The sequence below is a fragment of the Phoenix dactylifera genome, unplaced genomic scaffold, assembly GCF_009389715.1.
Source record: "Phoenix dactylifera cultivar Barhee BC4 unplaced genomic scaffold, palm_55x_up_171113_PBpolish2nd_filt_p 000675F, whole genome shotgun sequence".
Classification (NCBI taxonomy): Eukaryota; Viridiplantae; Streptophyta; class Magnoliopsida; order Arecales; family Arecaceae; genus Phoenix; species Phoenix dactylifera.
In genome coordinates, this window is record NW_024068062.1 from 47,501 (window position 1) to 69,807 (window position 22,307).

A 22,307-nucleotide genomic window follows, 5' to 3' on the forward strand; every position below is an offset into this window, starting at 1 on the left:
GTAGAAATATATTATTATATTTTATATTTATATAATAAAAATATTTCATATATTACTCCTATTTACCTTATTTTTGTAATCAACATAATTATTAGTATTAAAAAATCTATTTTAAGTATAAATAAAAATATTAATTATATAATGAAAAATAACATATTTTTATAAGATTAATAATTTATAGGAGTAATAAATATATTTTTATAGAATATATTAATAATTAATATATTGATAAATATATTAATATTTTATTATAATATATTTTATATGATTAATAAATATATGATAAGGGCTACTAAAAGTAGAATATGTGATAAAATTATGGAGCTATTATAGGAATTAGCATATTGACTTATATTTTTGATTCATAAGAATTAAAAACACATAAAAAATCATCTAAGATATATCAGGGGTATTTGTGGTATTATGTGGTCGGTGATCTTGGATCCCTATACCATACCAAACAAGTTACTCATGAATATCCGGAGATTTTTAATCACTGGATCATGGCCTACCAACCACATTGATCTTAGATCACTGGGGATCAAATCACCTCCGGCATTCGGATCACCGGAGATCTTAGATCACCGTGGTGATCCTGTTGGGGTTACCAAACACCCCCTAAAAGATGGCTTTGTTTGTCAATCCCTCTTCCACCTGCCGGTCACTCGCTAGGAAAGCTAAAAAAAAGTTTTATTTATGTTCTGTAGTTCAGGGGCATGTGATCTAGCAATTTATGCAGATCAGTGTCTATGATTTCTTTCAATTAGTTGTATATACTCTTCCTGAATGAATAGTCCTTATCAACTTCTGAGGTATTTCATAAATTATATTGTTGATCATCAACATCTCAAGTAGTAGGATGACCGCTGAGGGAGGTTGAGGTTGAGAGCCTAAGCCAGAAGTCGCTTCATCCCTTTTCTTGTCTCTCCTCTCGCTTCCATTGTATCTGCTGAGCTCCCCGGGCTTCATTAATGGTGATTCAGAAGATTTGAAGGGTATTTGACGAGAGGTACGCACTGCTCTCTCTCTCTCTCTCTTCCTCTCTATATCTCTCCATTTGATGGGAACATCGGAGCTGATTATTTATCCGCCTAGTCCACCATCTTATTTGCATATTTATGTCATTTTTATTTCTGGGCTTGTTTGCATTTTAGGCCTTATTTGAGTTATTTGTGGGCTTATTAGGAGTTATTTCTTTGTAATGGGGTTTTATGTTAATTGTGTTTATTTGGGCACTATATATAGAGGACTATTTTCATGATTAGGTTTTGATGAAGGATTAAAAGTTTCTCCCCCAACCTCTCTTCTTCTAGTCTCTCTTCCTCCCCTCCTGTCCTCTTCTCCCTTCTCTCTTCTTCTCCCTCTTCTCCTCTTCTCAGCCGCTCTTCCTCCTTATTCTCCTCCTCTTCTCCCTCCCGGTTCCTCCGTATCCTGGTTTTGCAGAAGCAACAGTCATCCGAGTTGATCCGTCACCGCTTCAGCTTGTCTCCCTCCCGGTCCGGCATTAACCCCAGTCATCCCGACTTGGACTGTCACCGTGCTACAGCCTTTCTCCCTTTTGGTCCAGCACCAACTTGATATAAGAGTACCCTGGTTTTGCCTCTGCTGCCAAAACCATCTTCTTCTCTGGGCTGCAGTGAAATAGTACTCCAAAAAAAAAACAGGAACCGTTTTTCGTTAGCTGGTTCGTCCCCCGTCGTCGCACTTGAGCCCACCGCTGCCATCAGTCGCTGCCGGCACCGCCTGAATCGCCTCACAACGCCGCCGCACCGCTAATTTCTGCCGGAGAATGTCGGCCCACAGAAGCGCCACCCTGGTGTATGGCGGAGCAGCATCGGATTCCAGGATTCCGGTGGGCACACGAGATCTACACTGTACCCCGAGCGCCACGGACGCCGGAGCGTGTTGACGGGCCACGCGCAACTTGCATTGCCAAAAAGAGAAGGAGCATCGCCTCTCTTCTTTCGACTCTGTCTCTCAGACCCACCATAGCAGCCGCCGGCCACCACACACAGGAAGAGAGCCGGAAAGACACCACTAGTGAGAAGAGAACCAATGTCGGAGCGGGTGACCGGTCGCCGACCACCACCACCGGCCATCGAGATCCACCTGCAACCGCTGGCGTTAACTTCGGCACGATCGGCCACCGAGAACCACCAGCAGCCGTGGGCGTAAATCTTGGCACGCTCACTTGAAACTGTCGGTGAGTTTCAAGTTGGTTAACGGGTAAGATCTAAACCCATTAACCCTCGTTCAGTAACCCGGATCCGTTCTGGGATATTTAAAGAAAAGAAAGAAAAAAAATTGCACGTGATTTGCACGTGCTAGAGTTAACAGGTATCGGAGCAGGTTGCGACAAAAAAAAACTCGAACACGATAACCTGAACCCGTAAAGGTTTAGAAAAAAAAAAGGGTAGCATGTGCCTTGCATGAGAAAAAAAAAAGAAAACCCTTACCTCTGTTCGTCGTCCCGATTGGCCGCCGCTTCTTCTTCCGCCACGTCGCCCCTCCGTCGGGAATGCCATCACTTCCTCCGAGCGCCCCCTCCGGCTTCGCCGTCTCTTCTGAGCACGCCGAACCGTCGCTGCTCGACCTCCGGTGACCAAGCCGTCGTCGCCTCCCCGGACAAGCAGCGTCGCCGCGCCGGCCAACCTTCCCTGCTACTGCCGAGCCCCGTCAAGCACTCCTTCGGCCGCTGCCTCCTCCGAGTAGACTGCCTGCAGCGCCCATCACCGAGCCCTCGTTCGAGCCGCTCCCATCCAGCTTTCTCCTCTCACCCGCTATTAGGGGACACATACCCCTTTTTCCTCGTGTGCCAGCCGAGAGGTGGTATCAGGCCACACCCGAGCCGACCGGTTTGACCCCAACTCCTCTTCCGTAGGCCACCAGCCCAATTCCCTTTCGTCTCCTTCCCTTTCTCCCGTGCGCTGTTGACTTGAGCGCGGCCCAAGCCCAATAGGCCACAGACCTTGTTTTAGGCCCAATCCAGCGCCTTCTTCGGTCCATTTCAGAAGCCTAGGAGCCTTTGTGCTGCAGATTCAGGTCCATAGCTCTAGCTAGGGGTGACAAAATATGACCCGATCCGTATTCGACCTGCCATAAACAAGTTTGGGTTTGGCCTAAACAGGTTTGGATCGTAAATAGGTTGACCCGTTTAACATGTTTATTAATTGGGTCGGATGCAGATTTTAGATGTCTGATCCATTTAACCCGTATAACCTGTTGGGCGGATAGATAAAGGCCACAACCCACAAAATAAGGCTTAGGGCCGGCCCAATTCCCCGCCTCGGCCCAAACTCTCCGCGGCCCGCATCAGCCTAATTTTAATTTCAGCGCGAGCTGAAATCCACGGTCCGTTCTCCAATCTCCATTCTTATTTCTTGATTCTCCTTAGGGTTAGCCAGTTAGGGACCTTAGGCTTAGGGTTAGCTCTGTGCCGCCCGAGTTCTTTGCCTGTCCTTCTTCCCCTCTCCTCCGGACCTCCGCGGCTCCGCCTCCGCCCTCTCCTCTCCCGTGCCGACTACTTCCGCCTCCCTCGTTCCCGTTTCAATCGCTGCGGAGGTTGAGGGCAACGCAGCGCAGGCCTCCTCGGCTCCTCCTCCTCGCAGAAGCATCTCCGCAGAGTAATCGGAAGAGAGGGGCGACGAGGGCACCGCCACTTCCGCCCCGCACAAGTACTTCCGTCAAGATTCTCTTCGGCAACCTCCATGTGAGCGCTCCGCTACCTCCTTCTCGTCTCGCTCTTCCTTTCCTCTTTCCGTTTGTACTTTTCTTGTCTTCCTTAGGGCCTTTTTTCCACCTTGGGGAAGGGGATGGATCATCTAGGGCAAAAATCTTCCTTATCGTTTATTTTTTTGAAAACTATGATTTTTTTATCTTTTGTTATGGGGGTTTTATCTTTTCCATTCCAAAGGACCACATCACCCTCCGCGATTACGAGATCCACGACAGCATGGGCCTCGAGCTCTACTGCAACTAATCTAAGGTCATCTTGCACGATTCCTCATCTCATCTCTCATCTCCGTGGTTATCTATTTTTTCTCTGAATTTCTGATGATCTATTGTGTGTGGATGACTGGATTTTTGAGAACTGGGGCTTGAGTATCGGAAAGCTGGTTTATTGAATTAAATTGGCAATCCTTCTAGAATATTGTAATTAACTGGGGCTTGAACTGGGTCTTGATAGTTCTTCTAATGCTGAAGATTTTCTTGCTGGGGATTTTTCTTTGAATTAGTTCCTTGTCATTGTGTGGAGGTTATTGTAGATTCTTTTGCTTCAATTCTTATGTTCTTTTCTTCTTTTTCTCTTCAGGCAGAGGATACATACGAGTTAATGGCGTGGAGTGTGTTAGGCCGAAAGGTCAGATTTTGCCAGTGTTAGTTTGAATATCATTTGCTTTACTTTATATAGTGCAATTCTCTTTTGAGTATTGCTAGCATGCCATATAACATCCTTGTTCAAAAGTGGTGCATATAGAGATTGATCTCTCGAGATTATTGAACTCATGACTTGTTTAAAGGAATTATCTGAAGTAAGTAATGGTGTTTCTGACCCAATCCTGGGGGGTTAGTAGGGAATGATGCATTTGACCTTCTGGTTATCTGAAATATTCCAGAGGGGCTATGACTTTGAGGTTTTGACGCTAGAACGAAATTTTGATTGCTTAGAAAGGTCTTTGAGTTGTTTCGTTTGAGGTATGATGCCAATGTCCTAATTATTTGGATAGTTACTACAGTTACTTCTTATATATATTTTGGGTACTACAATTGTATCAAATTGAATTGTGAGACTTTCTGATATCTATATCGCACCCCAGACCTGCCACACAAGCTGGGCATGTGATATGGCCGTACATCACATAAGGCATGATCCTATGAAATTTACAAGGCCTTGAAACCTATACAAAAGCCTATAAAATTGGAGACAATATGAACACTATTGTTGAACAAATAATAGATTTAAAAATAGCAAGACCTCAAACATAATTTTAATATCCTGACCAAATCTTAAATTAACAACTTCCATTGTCAACGATCATGTCCAATAATACAAACTATTGAATAGAATCATCCAGGTTTCAAAATTTCTAAATCAATGAGTAAAATCTAAAAATTCAACTAGAATTCAGTTCTACTAATTTCTTCATATCTCCAACAACAAGTAATCCCAAGTAACTCTAGGTATCATGCTTCTCTGAAAATCATTAAAAGAGAGCATGTGAGCTTGGCAGCTCATTAAGTATCCTATTATGCATGCACACATCATATCTATGTAATAGATAGTGTGAATGTAAATCATAAGTAGAAATGCATTGTCGCAAAATATTCATGCCATGTACATAATTCATTACATACTTTCATTAACAATCAAATATAACCATAATTCTCCGCCCCTTGTCTATCCCTTTCCTAGGATGACCTGGTTTGGGTTAGTCTGGTTTGTCAAGGGCTAAGTGGAACAACATCAGATGGATTTCGAGGATGCTTTGGGAAAATCAGGGTGGGATAGTCAGGAGATTATGAGATTAGTAAAAAATATTAATTTTCTTGAGTCAGTTTGTAGTAATTCACAATGTGATTTTTACGTGGTTTCTTATATCTAGGAGTGTTTGCAGAGCTAGGAATCTCAACTCTACATATCGTATGCTCTTTAACATGTGGAAAATGGTTATGATTTTTTCTTTTTATTTTCCTCCTTTGAATTTGATTTTGGACTGATTTTTCTGGTTTAATAAATGCATATATACCGTTAACAAGGATTCATCAACTTGGGATAAGTCCAATGATCATGGTTAAGGCAAGCGAAAATACCTTATTTAGCTGATCTACTCAAGTGCTTCTTAATTACATGTATTTCTTTTAATGTCAATTTGATAAAATTACCATGTCATTTTCTCTTCTTTGTTCTCTTCAATTACATTCGAGAGAGAAACATAACTGTTAGCTGCTCTTGACATTTCTCTCTCTGTATATACAAAACTAAGAATCTAACTATGAATGGCATGACCTAATATTGCCTTCATTTTGGTTTGATCTGTTTTATTTTAGATGACAAGATTCAATTTTCATGTGACTTAAATTAGTGTACTTCCATAGAGTTAATTACATTAGCTATATTTCAACATATTAAGATTGTTATTTAGGACATTATCACCTTGAATGAAAACTCGAATTTTGAATTTAAAGTCATTAGGCATCAATTAGAAGGAATATATTGGCTTCAAATTTTTTTTTTTGACAATGCAAGGATGTTGTGTGCTAATCAACCAAAGCATTTGTGATGTAGGGTGAGGAGCAATAGTAAAATAGTTCCTTTTTTTTTTGCTTGCGCATTTAGTCGACAATAATCAGCTTTCAAATAGCTAATATGAATATATGAATTAATTGGTTGTAAATAGACAGTCACCTCCTTCCTTCATGTTAGCTTACGAGCCTTATTTTTTACTGTACTTAATTCTTTTTTAGGGTTTCCATGCGAGGTTACTAGAAGTTTTTCTATCCACAACTCGAGGAGGTGTGGCGCATTTTTTCTCTAGTTCACTTGGAAGGATACCAGGTAAGTCACATCCACTTGATGCATTTCATGCAATTAATCTTCACTTCATATGTTCATAGAGAAAATTGAAATACATATGAACTTCTTTTATCTGTCGCTAATGATTTTGAAATTATTTTGATCATTATGATTTGGAATTTTGCCATGCTGTGAAATAGATAAGGGAATGTTCTGGCTCCAATGAAGCAAGTTGGACTTCAGAGTTTCAGCTAGGAGTACATCAAGTCAAGTTTATCGTATCTGTTGGCCATTTATACTAATATTTTGTCATTTATTCATTTCTTTAAAAGTTTGGAAGTATTTTCTATATATTTGACTTAGATTTTTGGACTTTCGAGAAGATTTGGAAAAATTGGAACTAAAAGTTGGAGGAAAAGTAAATTATGACTAATGTTTGGCTAACCTGTTTGGACTATTTCAGCACAAATGCTGCCAACGTATATTACATTCTTGACTATTTAAATTGAGAATTTACACTATTAATTATCATCTAGCAAGGATTAAACTTAAAGTTTCAGAACTGGTACCCATCCCCGGTTTGCTTCTGGGTTAGTATCGTATCTAGATAGGTTGCAACATATTAAAACCAACACGTAGAAGAAGAATGAAGAGAAACAATGAAAGAAAAATTGTCTTCGAATACCAAGCTGTCCCAAGTGCTGGGGTCCTGCCTGGTACTGACCAGAATGGTCTATATGTCTTGGTCCATAAGAAAACTGTGTCCTTAAGGCAGTCTCCATGTCGTTCTCTTGTCGGGATGGTACAGTACAGGCGGGATGTAGTGGGACTGTTAGGACATGGATCCTTGCGATCTAGAATATTTTAACAGGATTTAAAACCAAAAATCATTTTGTTTGGGGTTTTTTGATACCTGTGGACCAAATGGTAATAAAATAAATGGTATCAGTCGAGCTAGGTTTTGAAATGCATGGTGGACCTTATTCAAAGCCACATTATGCTTTGATTGTGAACCATACACCTTAGAAATACATACAAGTTATGAAGTTCAAGTATGTCACTTTATTTAGAGGTTATGCATCATAATTATGATTAGTAAAGTCCAATGGGCTATTGGGTAACTAATTAGCTAAGCATCAGTGAGTTGCCTTGCCTGTGTTTTTATTCTATGTGAATTCACATGCCTTTCGTTGCATGGCAATAGACTTGGTGAGAGAAGCGCTGTTAACATTGCTGTTCTATTTTATCTCACCTCATTTTGTTTATGAGGTTGGCTGTTTTTATTTTGGAATATTTGAAAAGTTGGGGAATTTGTATTACAATAAGTAACGAGGAAAGTTTGGTTAGTGTTTGGAAAATTAGCATAATTGGAAAATTAAAAATTTGTAGATAGATTATCTATTATTAAAAAGAGTATGCATAAAACAATGGCCATGAATGGGACAAATGTTAATAAAAAAATATAGCAATGCCTAGCAAACAACAGTAACTGATTTTTGAATCCGAAGGGCCATGTTATGAATTTTTGTTGAAAATGTCAACTATTTAGTAATACTTCATTGCATATTCATCCATTTCATCAAAGATTTATTTTGGAAAATATGATAGGACAACTACTCCCAAAGCCACATGTGATGCATTAGGCTGACAAGTGAATAAGTCATTTGCTTTGCTTGAAATTCAGCTTGAAATTAAACATGTCCTCTTATAACTTTTGAGGCTGCTGCCAGCATGCCACCATCACCATCGCCACTGCCACCTCCATCGCCACTGCCACCTCCACTATGGTCATCATCAATGCTACTACCACTGCCATCGCCATCATTGACGCCATTGTCACCACTGCCATTGATGTCATCGTTGCCATACCCCCACCCCCCGACCCCCGACCACATCTGTGTTACCACCACTTCCACTGCTACCACTATCAACCCTTGCCGCTACCAACGCTACTGCCATCACCACGACATGCCAAACATAACCTAAAGTATCAGCTTTTAGAAAGAAAAAAGAGCAATCGTTACCAAACAGGTTTCAGTTTTCAGTTATCAAAAAGAAAAAATAGAAACCGAGCTTTTGTTTTCAGTTTTTAAAAACTGCAAGTTGAAATGGTGCCAAATGCAGCCTAATAATTGGTGTTATGATTTTTGATTAAAGCTTGAAACTTATCGATATCTTTGATTTCTGTCTATAATTAGTTATGATATCTCATATGTGCCATAGAACTGATGTCATTCTTGCATTAGAATATCGGATAATTGACTGTAGAGTGAAATTATATAGCATTTATATGTTTCTAACAGTGTCTAGCTATCTGCTTATGGATTACTAGTAGATGAATGGATTTATAGGCATCTTACCATGAAGCAAATTCCAATTACTAAATGTTCCACAAAGTTTATAGGTTTATAGCAGAAGCCTATTGTAGCATACGTGGAGATAATTCAGTACTTATGATAGATATAATAGATCTGACATATATCATGACACATGTGCATGTAGAGTAAAATAACATTTGAGGAATATGGTCATATATTATCCTCTAATAAAACTATATTGTTTATACGCATAGTTTTTGTTACATGAATTATTCCTAATAAACCTTAAAAGGATTCAATTAAGTATATATATCAGAACCATCAAACAGAGATTAAAATAGATATTTTGCTCATCCAGGGATTAATGACAAAGGAATGGAAGTGAAGTAAGAACAAGAGTACGGTCAGGGAGGCGAATAAGTGAAAATAGAAGAGAAGAGGCGAAGAATAAGGTTTATGTCTATTTAGTATGGCCTAAATTCCCTTCCTATCTTGATGGGAAAAAGATTAAATTCCCCTTTGGCATGGCGGATAATGAATTGGGTGATGTTGGTGAAGCCTAGTGGTCTCTAGTGGAGTGCTAGACCCAGATCTGTTTGTATTTCAATCCCTTGCATAGGCATGAGCAACACCCATCTCCCACTGCTGTATGCATTTCATGTGGGGTCCATGTGGAGGGGCCACCATCTATTAGAGGGCGTGGTTCATGTAGCTTGTAAGTTAACATACCAAACCAAAAAGCATAAGTTAAAAACATGATCCGACGTGGCTATTGATTTAAATAAACAATAAATAAGATTTTTTGTCTGATTTTGAAGCCTTTGATACCACAGCATCATAGTTAATGTGATATCTGAATGCATGGAGTCTATTTCTGATGCATTAGTATTTATGTTTCTTATTTAAATTAGCAAATCTCAATATTATCCTGAATTTCAGTTCTGACAATATTTGGTATTTATCTGTCCAATGTACATTGTGCTGCAGATCGCCCTCTTAGTGCTATATTGGAAACTGCTGTTAATGGTGGAGTTTCAAACAATCAGTATATCATCAGGTGTATTAACCTGTCCTGACACATTTTATACATTCTAACAGTAGAATCATTCATTTACTTCTTTGAAAACAAGGAGGGAAAAACCCACCTGAAATTGGTCCAAAGAATGAAAGTCGTACAATGGGTTTTTCTTTGGAAAGGGTTTTGTCGGAACCCACTTTAGTTTTATCTAGATTGTACTTGAAGTCTGAAAGAGTATAAGATAAGTGAGGTATAGCCTATTAGAAGGCTTGAGGTAGTTAAAGAAATATTTTAGGCAATAGTTGATGGAGGGTAAGTAATAATCCTTATGGGAAGGTGATTTTGGTTGTAGGTTATAAGGAATATGATTCATTAAGTTTTCTTTGGCAAGAACAAAAAAAATTAAGGACAATATAAAGGGCTAAATTTTCTAGGGGCTAAACATTTTCTTATTTTATGTTGTGATTTTGACAGAAAACAACAAAAAGCTGGTGGATTCCAACCATAACCATCATTTTCTCTCCAACTCCTTTATACTGCTTTATCTTGACTAGATGAGAAAATTTTCAATTTTCTTTTCTTTTTGCTTTTCACTACATTTCTTACATTCAATAAATTTTCTTTCATGTTTTTGTTGGAAACTAACAAAGTCCAAGGAATGACACAGTAATATTTTTTTGTTATTATTGGAGGGTGCTTATTGTTCAGTTTTTCAATGACATCAGTTAAGAGGAACTTTAATTATTAGAGGATTGTGAGGTTTAACAAGAGGGTAATTCAATGTTTGACAATACTAAACACTTTGATTTGTTTAAAGGTAAGATAGGATGGACCTTCAAAACAATAATTTTGTTCTCGGGGTAATTTGGGATAGTGAAACAAATTGAAAAAGCCCAGAATACTTCTTTGTTTTCTTGTTGCTTGTTTTTTAGGGTGAATGGACATGTTTGAGAGTGGAATGATGCTAAAGTTCACACATAGGCTGGCCTTAACAATACATAACACCATCTGTGATTTTGTCGTCGATTTTTTTTTTCCAGATGCCATTGCAACCAAAAAATGTAATAGTATAGTGCGAAGTATATGAGATTGAACCTTGACTAATGATTTAGGTGTATTTGTCCATACCTGCCTCGGGTGTATTGTACATACTACTTTGGCCTGGTAAAAACACGATATAAGGGGTCCTTACTGCTTATTGTGCTTATTGGCTGATGACTTTATGCACCTCTGTTTCTGAATATGGGCTCTAGCATGTGATTAGGCATGCGTTCGCGACAAACTAATATTGAGCAGCTCAAAACCACCTTTTTTGGAATGAGCCTTCTCCCCTCATTGGGTATACATATTGGAGTTGGTGCTGGTGCACTAACACCACCATAACTTTAATATAAGATACATTACTTTGAGGCATTAGTGAAAATATCTATTACTTAGTACTGCATATTCTGATGTGTCTATGATAGTATGAGAAGTTTACATGGTATTATGTATCTAATATCCATAGAAATGTTATGGTAGACTTAGTCAATCGATTAGGAAAATCAAGGGAAAACTAAGCCTTGGTTTGCCATAGCTAAGGATGAAATTCAGAAATTTCATTCGTATGGCTGCCAGTTCATATCAACTTCTCTTAAGTATGAAGTAGAGACTCCATATCAACACTTCGATGTGTTACATCATATTAATAAGTTGCCATGAGAGCATGCTTAGTTGAAACTATGCTTTTAGGTATTTTTTTATTATCTCTTCACCTAAAGGATCCATATAAGCTAGCATGGGTCAGTGTTTTGTAAACCACTTGGTGGACACAAAGTGGTTGTGGGGGTTCATGGCATGCAGTGGATGGCTCATGCAATGGGAAGCAAGTTGAGCTCAAGGCAGGCTACTAAAAAGATATTAGTATTTGACATTACTAAGCATCCAATGGACGATGTTTCTCAGAATTTTCATGTGTCGAATTTAAGATTCAATCATTGGTATTAATTATGACTATGTGAACTAATCATTTTGTTTTCTATAGAGTCACAACTCATAACATTATATCATTAATAAAGCAAAATGCTCAAACAGAAGGCCAAATATGATTGAGGGAGAGGAAGTCATAGTGCTTTGCTGTTGTACCTGTTATTCATAAACTTTTTTTAAAAAGTCCACTTGGAAACTGGTCTAACCTGCTGTGGGCTTGTGGCTACCCCCTAGATCCACTGAGCTAAGGCCTATCATATTGCTCGCCATCTGGTAGGATGCCATGCCAGGCTGCCATAGGCGATGCATGAAACTTCGGGCCTAAAACTGCCATGATGGCCACCATGACCTATTTTTATTTTTTAAGAACAACAATATAGGTTTAGGTCACTGACTGGGCTGTATAAACCAAGATAGGAATCTGCATGGTGTTGCAACTTGGGTGGGTTGCGTTGGGTTGAGGCTAACCTCAGCGCTACCCAAGCTGGCTTAGTTTGGGAAAAGAGAGAGAGAGCGATAATGTTACATTGTTACTCGTCTGAAGCTGTGGAGCATCCATTATTGTGGTTCTTTTGCATGGAAGATCTACCAACAACTGCTCTTTGGAGTCTGTGCTGGGAGAGACTTTCATCTATTGATAAGAAAGTAAACTCTCTTTTTTTATTTTATCTAGGGCAGAAATGGATCAGATACAGATCGGATATTGATATATCCATATTTGTATCTATGTTTTTCAATGAATACGGATATTAAATGGATATCAAAATTATTATCTATATTTGTTCTAAACAGATACAGATATGAATCAGATATTAAGTATGCCCATACTTGTTATAAACGGATACAGATATTGATCGAATATTAAACATATCCATATTTTCTTATTCGAATACGGATATAAATCGGATACTATTTCGGATATTAATCAAATATGAGCAAAATTCATTGATGAAAACTACCAATAAAGACATGATTATAAAGGAAAGATTTAATTAAAAAAATATAATTTTAACAAGTATTTATTAATAATAAAAACTAACAATTTTATAAAGGATATGCCGCTTAAGATTGCTTGTCACCAAAGTAGACGGGATCTATGGTGCCTCCAAGGCATTTCACGGTTGTAGCCGGTTGCAATCGTCGGGTTTAAACTAGAAAATGGATGAAAACTTTGAAACCCTAGTTACTTAAAAGCGATGAAGTGGAAAGAGGGACGAAACAGACGAACGAGAGGTTTGAGCCTTTCAGGCATGCGGGGTGATTCAAAAAATTTTATTCGAATCGGATATTCTGTATTTAGATTCCTATCTTAAGTGATGGTTATTCAATATTTGATTTTTTTTAGTTTAGGTTTGGTTAATATTTAATTAGTTTCCGATTTAACTTAACTTAAACTTCTTTTTTTTACTTTTGTTATACGGATATCCGAATCTGGATCCGAATCCAAAAAAATCATGTGTATCCATATCCGTAACCAGAAGATTTTTGAACTGACTATCCGAATCCGTATCCGGATCCGATCGGATAAAAAAAACAGTAGCCGAATCCAATCCGAATCGGATAAGAAAATGGATACGGTCGGATATAATCGGACCGGCTTTTAGCCCTAGCTTTAGCCGAAGCTTTAGGTGTTCGCTGTAAATGAGTCTGAAGCTGATGAGGATGTATGGATCTGGCAAAAATTCTTTTAGCAAAAGGGAGGAAGTGCAGCCTTTTGGTTTATACGTTGTTCAGATATGGAGGCTTAGGGGGGAATGCAGTCTGTAAATTGTAGTATTTGGTTCAGACTTCAGACTATGTTGAACTGAACTGGTCTCACCGTGTGCTTGTGTGTTTGGTGGAAATATGTCAGTCATTTCTTCTCTTATATACATCAATTTCAATACAAGAAGCCATCACAGGATAAAGTGCCTGACAGAAACCAGATTATCAAAGTGATCTTGCCTTGTATTAATAGTTTTCAGACTAGGGCATTTTTCTTAGTCTGTCTTTATACTTGAAGACATATCTCCTTGGTTCTATATATATTGAAGCTGAAATTTACCAAGTACTGCTGTCATGAGTAAATACAATATGGAAGTAAATCTATAAGTTTTGTTTCCATCTATGAATGTTTGAGGTCAATTCTAGAGACATATCTTATGGCTTTTTAGCTTTCATATTTATCTTTTGAATGCCCAATCTTGCTGTTAAGAGGCTTCAAAGTTTTATCCTATGGTTATAGTTTCATATTTTACTCTATTACATATTCTCTCATTTATAGGTATTCTGTCCTTGCTCCTCCAATTTACAAGACATCTTCTAAAGTCTTGAAGCTTGCAAGAATTTTACAGATATTTTAGGATAAGCACAAGGTTAACTATTGAGGGACCAGAAAATCACTTATTGAAATTCAAATTAATATATGCAAAATGCTCTTTAGAGCACATTTTCTTGTGCAGTATTCTGCATTCTGTTCAGATTACTGACCTTTCTTGTGCAATACCAGTCAGCAGTCATGCAAGTGATTTTTTGGCTATCATACCTGCTACCAGATTTCTTGTGTTCTCCATCCTTCTATTTTGCTTATCAGCTATGTGGTGACAACATGTTTATTTGCTTAGGAAATTTCATCAAAGTCTTGATCTGTTGGCATGGAAACGGAAAGTGGAAGAAGCACCTGGTTTAAAAGCTCTCAGGAAAGAGAAACGTGTGAAGAGAGATAACAGGACCCAGGCACCTGTAGACGCACCATACGTACCTCCAAAGCAAAAATTGACTCTGAAATCCACACCAGAAAAAACTGTCGACATTTTTGAAGGAATGACAATCCTTGAGCTTGCTAAGAGAACAAATGCAAAAATTGGTGCACTGCAAGAAATACTTGCAAATGTTGGTGAAAAGGTTGAATCAGAGTTTGACCCCCTTGCATTGACATAGCTGAGCTGGTTGCAATGGTAGACCTTTTCTTTTCTTTTTTTTTTTTATTTTGATTTGTTGTTTATTGTTTGTGGAACCTTATTTCTACTTAACCAGTTTGATAAATGCTTTTTCTTGTGGTGTGTATGCAACAGAGAATACTTACTGATTCACTTAATCTTTATTCCCTTAGTAGGAACCATCGTAACCTTATTTTCCAGTTGAGATCTTTATGAGCTTCACAAATCTTCTTTTAGTGTCAACAATTATTTTTTCATGCTACAGCCCTTCACCATCCTTCCTCATTTTATCTAACTTTTATTATAGATAGGGAGGTCCTAAGCATACCATATTGTACCTGAGACTGAATGTTCTACGAAAGCCACTTAACTCTTGCTGAATTTCTAGTTAACCCATTATTATTGATGTATTGAAATAAAATGGATTTATTTAATTCACTAAATGATTGAGATGTCAGCTATGGATTATTAGTCAAATCGTATCACTTCTGTGGAGTGCTTTGACATGTTAATATATGTGATATGGCATCGCATCATCATGTTACCTGGTTCAAATTCTCCTATCTTATATGTCCATGATAGGTTTAACTAATCTCTATTTCTTACGTTGTGCTTCTTTTGCCTGGTTGTTAGATGCCAGTCCTTTCTTATCTTTATCCAGGCTTTTGGACCAAACATCCTGTTTAAATTATAAGCATTTGTCAAAAGCGGTTTACATAATTATATTTGTAGTGCAACACACACTTGAAAAATGATTCTTTTGGAATTTTACTGGATCATCATACCCTATCTCTTAACTGCTTGCAAGACCATGTTGTAGATGTTAATCAACTTGAATGACGTGTGCGTTCTTTACCAGATTGTGTGCATTGACTAGACTAAATTTGTGAATTCGTCTCAGGCTAAGGGTATAATGCTCCAGCAACCTGCAAAAAAATTGTGGATGTTTTCTGTAGATATGAAAATAAAGTGCACTCTTACATGTGGATGCATGAACGAATGCATCATGCCTGCCTGCCTGCATGGTTTATTGTGATTTATGCTGTTACAAAACATTATGGAGACAATCGATTTTCAGGATAGCAATAACTCCTGATTTTCTATGATCATCTGAATACTTGACCACGTGGACAGATATGCTTCTCAAGGTTCCTTGTTGTAGACAAAATTGGAGTAACAGTGGGTTTTCACATTCAGTTGTGCTGCAGCAATGAAGCTAACCTTAAAAAGTGATGATTTAAGGCTTGGCACCATAGAAATACTTACACCCATTGATTTTGATGCCTTTTAATGTCTCTCGTTTTGTAAACCATCTGTTTCACATCTTCTGTATCCATGTGCTCTATAAAAACTCATTTTGGATGCTCCCTTTTGTTGCAGGAAGTAGGGGTTAATATTAGAAGGCTACACTCTGATGAGGGTGCAGTGCTTCATCCACGTCCAGCTGTTGTGACAGTCATGGGCCATGTAGATCATGGTAAAACTTCTCTTTTAGATGCCTTGCGACAAACATCAGTTGCAGCCAAGGAGGCTGGTGGAATTACCCAGCACTTGGGTGCCTTTGTTGTTGACATGCCATCAGGATCCTCAATCACGTTCCTCGACACGCCAGGGCATGCTGCATTTAGTGCAATGCGTGCCAGAGGTGCTGCAGTTACAGATATTGTTGTTCTTGTGGTGGCAGCAGATGATGGTGTGATGCCACAAACACTGGAAGCTATGTCCCATGCCAAGGCAGCTAATGTTCCAATTGTGGTAGCTATAAATAAGTGTGATAAGCCAGCAGCTGATCCAGAGAGGGTGAGAATTCAACTTGGTTCAGAGGGATTACTGTTGGAAGATTTAGGTGGTGATGTACAGGTTGTTGAAATATCTGCTGCAGCAAAAACTGGATTGGATAAATTGGAGGAGGCATTGCTCCTTCAGGCTGAGATGATGGACCTGAAGACCAGAATAGATGGGCCTGCCCAAGCTTATGTAGTTGAAGCCAGGCTTGACAGGGGTAGAGGGCCTTTGGTTACTGCAATTGTGAAGTCCGGGACCTTGGTCTCTGGACAATATATTGTTGTGGGAGCACAGTGGGGGAGAATAAGGGCCATCAGGGATATGGTGGGGAGGATAACTGAGTCAGCAAGACCTGCAATGCCAGTTGAGATTGAAGGACTAAAGGGTCTTCCGATGGCTGGAGATGATGTCGTTGTCGTAGATTCAGAGGAGAGAGCAAGGATGCTGAGTATTGGGAGGAAAAAGAAACTAGAGAAAGATAGGCTTTGGAAGGTTAGTGAAGAAAGGACAGACATACCAGATATTTCGGAAGAGGCGCCTCAAAGAATTGAATTGCCTATTATAGTTAAAGCTGATGTGCAAGGTACTGTTCAAGCAGTTACGGATGCATTAAGGAGTCTGAATAGTCCACAGGTATGTAATAATTGTAAAACTCATCTTATAATCATGAAATATAGCGTCAGAATTTCCCTGCATTAGTGGAACTCACATGCTTAATCTAAATCTCGTCGACAGCTTTTCGTAAATATTGTTCATCTTGGTGTTGGGCCAATATCTCAATCTGATGTTGATTTAGCCCAAGCTTGTGGTGCATGCATAATTGGATTTAACGTTCGCAACCTATCAAGTGCCATTAGTCTGGCAGCCGGCAAAGCCAACATAAAGGTATCGTTATGCTGCTCTAGTATTAACTTTTTAATTTTTTATTCTTGCTGCTATTATATCAGTTGGTAATTTGTAGTGACTAGAGTCTGCAGTTATATTTAGGAGTTGTACGTGTGGTTGGAATCATGGATGGTGTATCACAATTTAGCAGATAAACTACAATAACAATTTATGGCGATGATATTAATTTAGAGGCTGTAAAATTTACATGCCTCTTTCTTTGTCTGTGGAATAAACTTTCTAAGGAAGTTAACTAAAAGAGCTTCAGTTTTACAAAGATAAATTAGTTTAGCATGTTAAAGAAGCCAAGTTCAAGCTTCTGATCCACCAAAAGTTGGATGAACTAAATAGTGATGCTTCATATTATCAAGGCTTTTACACAATGTTACCTGGATGTGACATGGTTATCGTGTCCGAGTGTCGGTAAGAATTGGACACGACAACGTCCAAAAAATTGATATGGGGACATGTACATATTATAAAGAGATATCTATAAATATGTACAGCTTTATGTCTATAATGTACAAGTTGTTGGTTGAACGTTTTTGTAATTTGATAAAGTTGGTAAAACTTGCACTAATGTTATGATAGACTTCAAATTCTAGGTGTAAATGCCAAAAATTGATATGCAACTGTGACGACATCATGTTGTATTGACTTGGTGTCAAGGAATGTCATTAAGTGTCCCAATGTCTGGACACATCCTAAATTTGAAATGTCTGGGTAACACTGCTCTTACACATTTAATATGTCATGCCTATATTGACGTTGATATTGTGGTATGTTATAGTTACCATGCTTCGCTGAGTGCTAACACAGGCTAGGCTGGACTTGACTGGTTGCTAAAATAAGTTAAAAGTGCTTTTCAATTTTGTTGCAACTTTGATCATTTTATTGTACATATGTCGATATGAACTTTTTTTTCTGTAAGAAATATGGCAATTTGTGTTATACTATATTCACATTCTATCTTGTTAATTGATGTGACCCCTAAATGTGTGCATTGTGTTATGTAAGATACTGAATATGCCAACGAACAGGAACTAACATTATATCTGATTAAATAAACATAGAAAAGCATAGGTAAGAGGCTTAATCACTGTGCTTGTACAAAAAAATATATTGAATAGATATGGCCAGAGAGGGAGGGCAATGACTTTTTTTGATTTAATTTGCCCCCTTGTCTTGGTTCCTACTCTGCTTGCCATAAATGACAATTCTAAGTTGTCTTTGTGAATGAAAGATTTGCCATTCCTCAATCAGAATGCCAGTCCAGTATCCGTTTATTGGCATGACAACTTTTGCACGGAAGTACCCGTGTATAAAAACAGAAACTGGTGAATATAAGCTGATGCAAGTCTTTTCATTGTCCTAGATCTTTCAGCATAAGGTTATATACCACCTCCTGGAGGAAATTGGCAAGCTGATTGTGGAGAAAGCACCAGGGACTTCTGAGACAAAGATTGCTGGAGAGGCTGAGGTTCTGAGCATCTTCGAGCTCAAAGGGCGGAGCAAATCAAAAGGGCCAGATGTGAAAATTGCTGGGTGTCGGGTCATTGATGGTCGCTTCGCCAAGTCCTCGACCATGAGGTTGTTGAGGAGCGGGGACGTTGTGTTTGAGGGTTCATGTGCGTCGCTAAAACGGGAGAAACAGGATGTAGAGGCTGTTGGGAAGGGTAATGAATGTGGCCTTGTAATTCAGGATTGTGATGATTTCCAGATCGGAGATGTCGTCCAGTGCTTGGAGCAGGTGATCAGGAAGCCCAAGTTTTTATCATCGGAGAGTGGTGCTGTCCGTATTGAGTGCTGATGATTGACAGGGACCATAAGAGAGTTTTTTTTTTCATTTATTTTATTTTCTGATAATTTATACTACAGGAAGTTAACATATGGCGTCTCTTGTAATGCCCAGCGGCAGAGGAAACTTGCAAAGCGGTTTTATATTCACTCAAATTGATGGGTTGGTTACCGCTGTATTGCATCTCGGTGTCTCATTAGTTCAAGTCTTGTCGAACTTAGAAGGAACTTATAATTTTGAGATTCTTGCTGTATTATAACATTTTTGATATACATAAAATTTTGGAGGAATATATATATCTTGTTCAAAGGTTGCAACTGTGATCAAAACAGACTGTTCGTGCTTTATGTCAGGCATCTATAAATTATACATAGTTTTGTTTCTCCTTCCCTATTAGCTGGAAATAATTGGTTACTTTGTTGACGCATGGTTTTGTTTCTCCTTCCCTATTTCCTGGAAATGATTGGTTACTTTGTTGACGCAATTCATGCCAAGCATGGCTGCACATTCACAATCTTGCGCAACCTGACATGCTAGCTCCAAACCTTGAGCGATATAGGTAGATTTTTCTTGTATCAGTTTATGATATTCCACTTGTTGACTAATTAGGCATAAGGGTTGGAGATGCATTGTCCTAATGGGTCATGACTCTCACACAAGTACAATTACGCCATGGTCTTCAGACTTCCCTGTGCATCTGGATTGTTATACATCTTTCCTCAGAAAGAGGCCGATATTTAGATTTTCTTAACCAACCTGTATTTGTGGGCATGATGTAACGGGGACCAGAATAATATGCATTAGTCAAAGGCTATTGAGATCAGAATTCAACAAAGTTGAAGATTGAGGCTCGCTTTAGTGCCAGGATTTTAAACAAGAGCTCCCTCAGGGCACCACCAATATAAATAAAATACGTACATGCTTTCTTCATGGCTCCTTCATGGCGCATATTCCTTGTTTCTCCAGGTCAAGAAGCATCACAAGTGCTGCTGAATCTTGTGCACTCTTCTTGTCTGTTCTTTGCTCACCCACAAGTCTAATTACTGCAGTATTGGGTATGTGCAACATAATACTTGATGTGAAACTGTTGAAATTCGGTGTTGTTACCCCGTTTAGAATAATTGGAGTTCTGTTGGTAGAAAAAGGTAGAATCAGAAGAATGAGAAGTCAAAGAATAAATTAAATTACACCCTAGCTTAACCAAAGGGTTCCAGACACTCATTTCGAGCACTTGGTAATAATAACTGACTGAAAAATCCCCTGATTGCAGTTAGCAGGTTTCACATGTCAACATACCTCTGTCCCATGAAGTAATAATTATTTAACGTATAATTTAAGCTCATGAATGGTAGTACAAACCTAAACTTCTCTTCTGTTGATTCAAATTTTGGCAAGGGCCACTGTAATATTTTACAGAGATTAAATAGGGCAGTTCGGGGGCCACCTTTTTGCATCTTAATTGGAAGAATAACTGGAAGCATCAACAACATTATTTGTCAGTCATGCTACAAGTTTTAGATTATTTAAACAGAACACTGTGAAAAGAGAAGGCAGAGGAAAGGATTTAATCAATGATTTAATCAAGTTGATGCTATTAAGGAATCTTTTCTACTTGGTTTAAGTAAACAAGCATTTTCATATGGAAGATCATATGTAAACGAGACAAGCAGGCTTTACAAATTAGAACTATACGACAAAAGAAAATCCACATTGCCAAACCAGCAGAAGTGTATAAGGAAAATTTTTGCATGCAGTTTATGAAAGAATAAGAATGTTACATGTTACCATTCCCGAAGTTGCATAGCTGTAAAAGATTTCTTTGTGCCAATACAATTGTAGCTTCCTTATAGTAAGTAGCACAGTTCAACTTTTTGGAGCACACACTTCGTTTTGGAGATTATCCAATGTCAATAACATCCTTTCCATTTTACTCTCTAGTATTTTATTTTAAAATTTCTTAAGGCTAATTTTAAAACTTTTATACTCAGTTATGGGGTATGAATAAAAATCAGAGTTTCATACTATGGTTTGGTATAGGATGGATCCCTTTTTCTAAAGTATAAACATTTACGTGGTAAAATAGCAATAGCCTCTATCTTTCCAGTTCTGCAAGCTTAAAATGTATATTAAAATATAAAGAAACTACTGGAAGTGTTTTTCCACTGTTAATATGTGGGAACTGTCAATTATTTCTATATACTATTCAGCTATATTTGAAACGAGAAGAAAATCAGGAGTGCCTTGCTGAACCTTTGTATATCTGGAAAAGGTTATGAAAATATATAAATAGAGGGCTTATTTGCTTATTTAAGATAAACTTCTGTAGGTCAAGTGTGAAAGAACATGATGCTTGGTTTTATGTACAAGTGGCTTAGAATGGACTTCCAACATGCTTATTATAAAAACAGACTTTTTATTGAATACTTTCTTCATGGGTGAGCCTTCCCACCATATTTAGATTCACAATAAAAGAAATATAAGGAGTGCAGAAAAGGAGTGTTGTCATCAATTCTTGCTGCTCGTAAAATGCAGTTGTTTTTATTGTGACCCCCCCCCCCCCCCCCCAACACACACACACACAAATCAAGAAAAAGAAAAGAAAAATATAAATGGAAAGGTCATCAAGCAAGAGTTTTGGTATAGGCATGTAAAATTTTCTAGAATGCTTTAATAAGCATATTATTTTTGCAAGTTTCATAACTTCAACATATTAAGTTTTACATGATGGCATGCCATTTGGCATAGCATGGCAGGTGTCATGCTGCCAATTGGCTCGCATGCTCAATCCTATCAGCCCTTAAATTCTTGTTTAAGAGAAATATAGTGAAACAGTTACAAGCATGAGTTCCATTGACCAAACTGGGGAGTTTCTAGCAACAATCAGCATGTGCCAAGAGTATCTTTAAGTATTTAGGTGGCCCCATGGTGTATTTGTAAATGTACATTGTCAAATTATGAGACAAGAATAGAGTTGAATGTTTAATTCAGATTCAGAGAGGTTTTATGAGATCTAAGCATAGAAAATCAGAATAAAACAATAAAGGAAAAAAAAAGCTTTAGCATAAATAAAACTAAAAATGAGACCTTTCAAGAATTGATTCCT

The 22,307-nt window shown here is 38.2% G+C and overlaps 2 protein-coding genes across 2 annotated transcripts in view; one reads left to right on the plus strand and one right to left on the minus strand.

Annotated features, from left to right (window-relative positions):
- Positions 1 to 990: 990 nt before the first annotated feature.
- Positions 991 to 19,517, plus strand: LOC103711940 (translation initiation factor IF-2). Its single transcript, XM_039119994.1, is given in 9 exon segments — positions 991 to 1,009; positions 4,313 to 4,360; positions 6,466 to 6,556; positions 9,820 to 9,889; positions 14,422 to 14,723; positions 14,726 to 14,754; positions 16,117 to 17,154; positions 17,257 to 17,406; positions 18,782 to 19,517. Coding segments are annotated over 8 exon segments (2,142 nt in total). The 5' UTR covers positions 991 to 1,009; positions 4,313 to 4,333; the 3' UTR covers positions 19,217 to 19,517.
- The window catches only part of LOC103711964 (endoribonuclease Dicer homolog 3b-like), a 78,597-nt gene continuing 75,530 nt past the window's right edge, over positions 19,241 to 22,307 (minus strand). The window contains exons 25-26 of the mRNA XM_039119996.1: positions 20,564 to 20,675; positions 19,241 to 20,333 (exon numbers count right to left, since the gene is read on the minus strand). Of these exons, the coding sequence (XP_038975924.1) occupies positions 20,132 to 20,333; positions 20,564 to 20,675 (314 nt within the window). The 3' untranslated portion in view covers positions 19,241 to 20,131. The remainder of the gene's footprint in view (positions 20,334 to 20,563; positions 20,676 to 22,307) is intronic.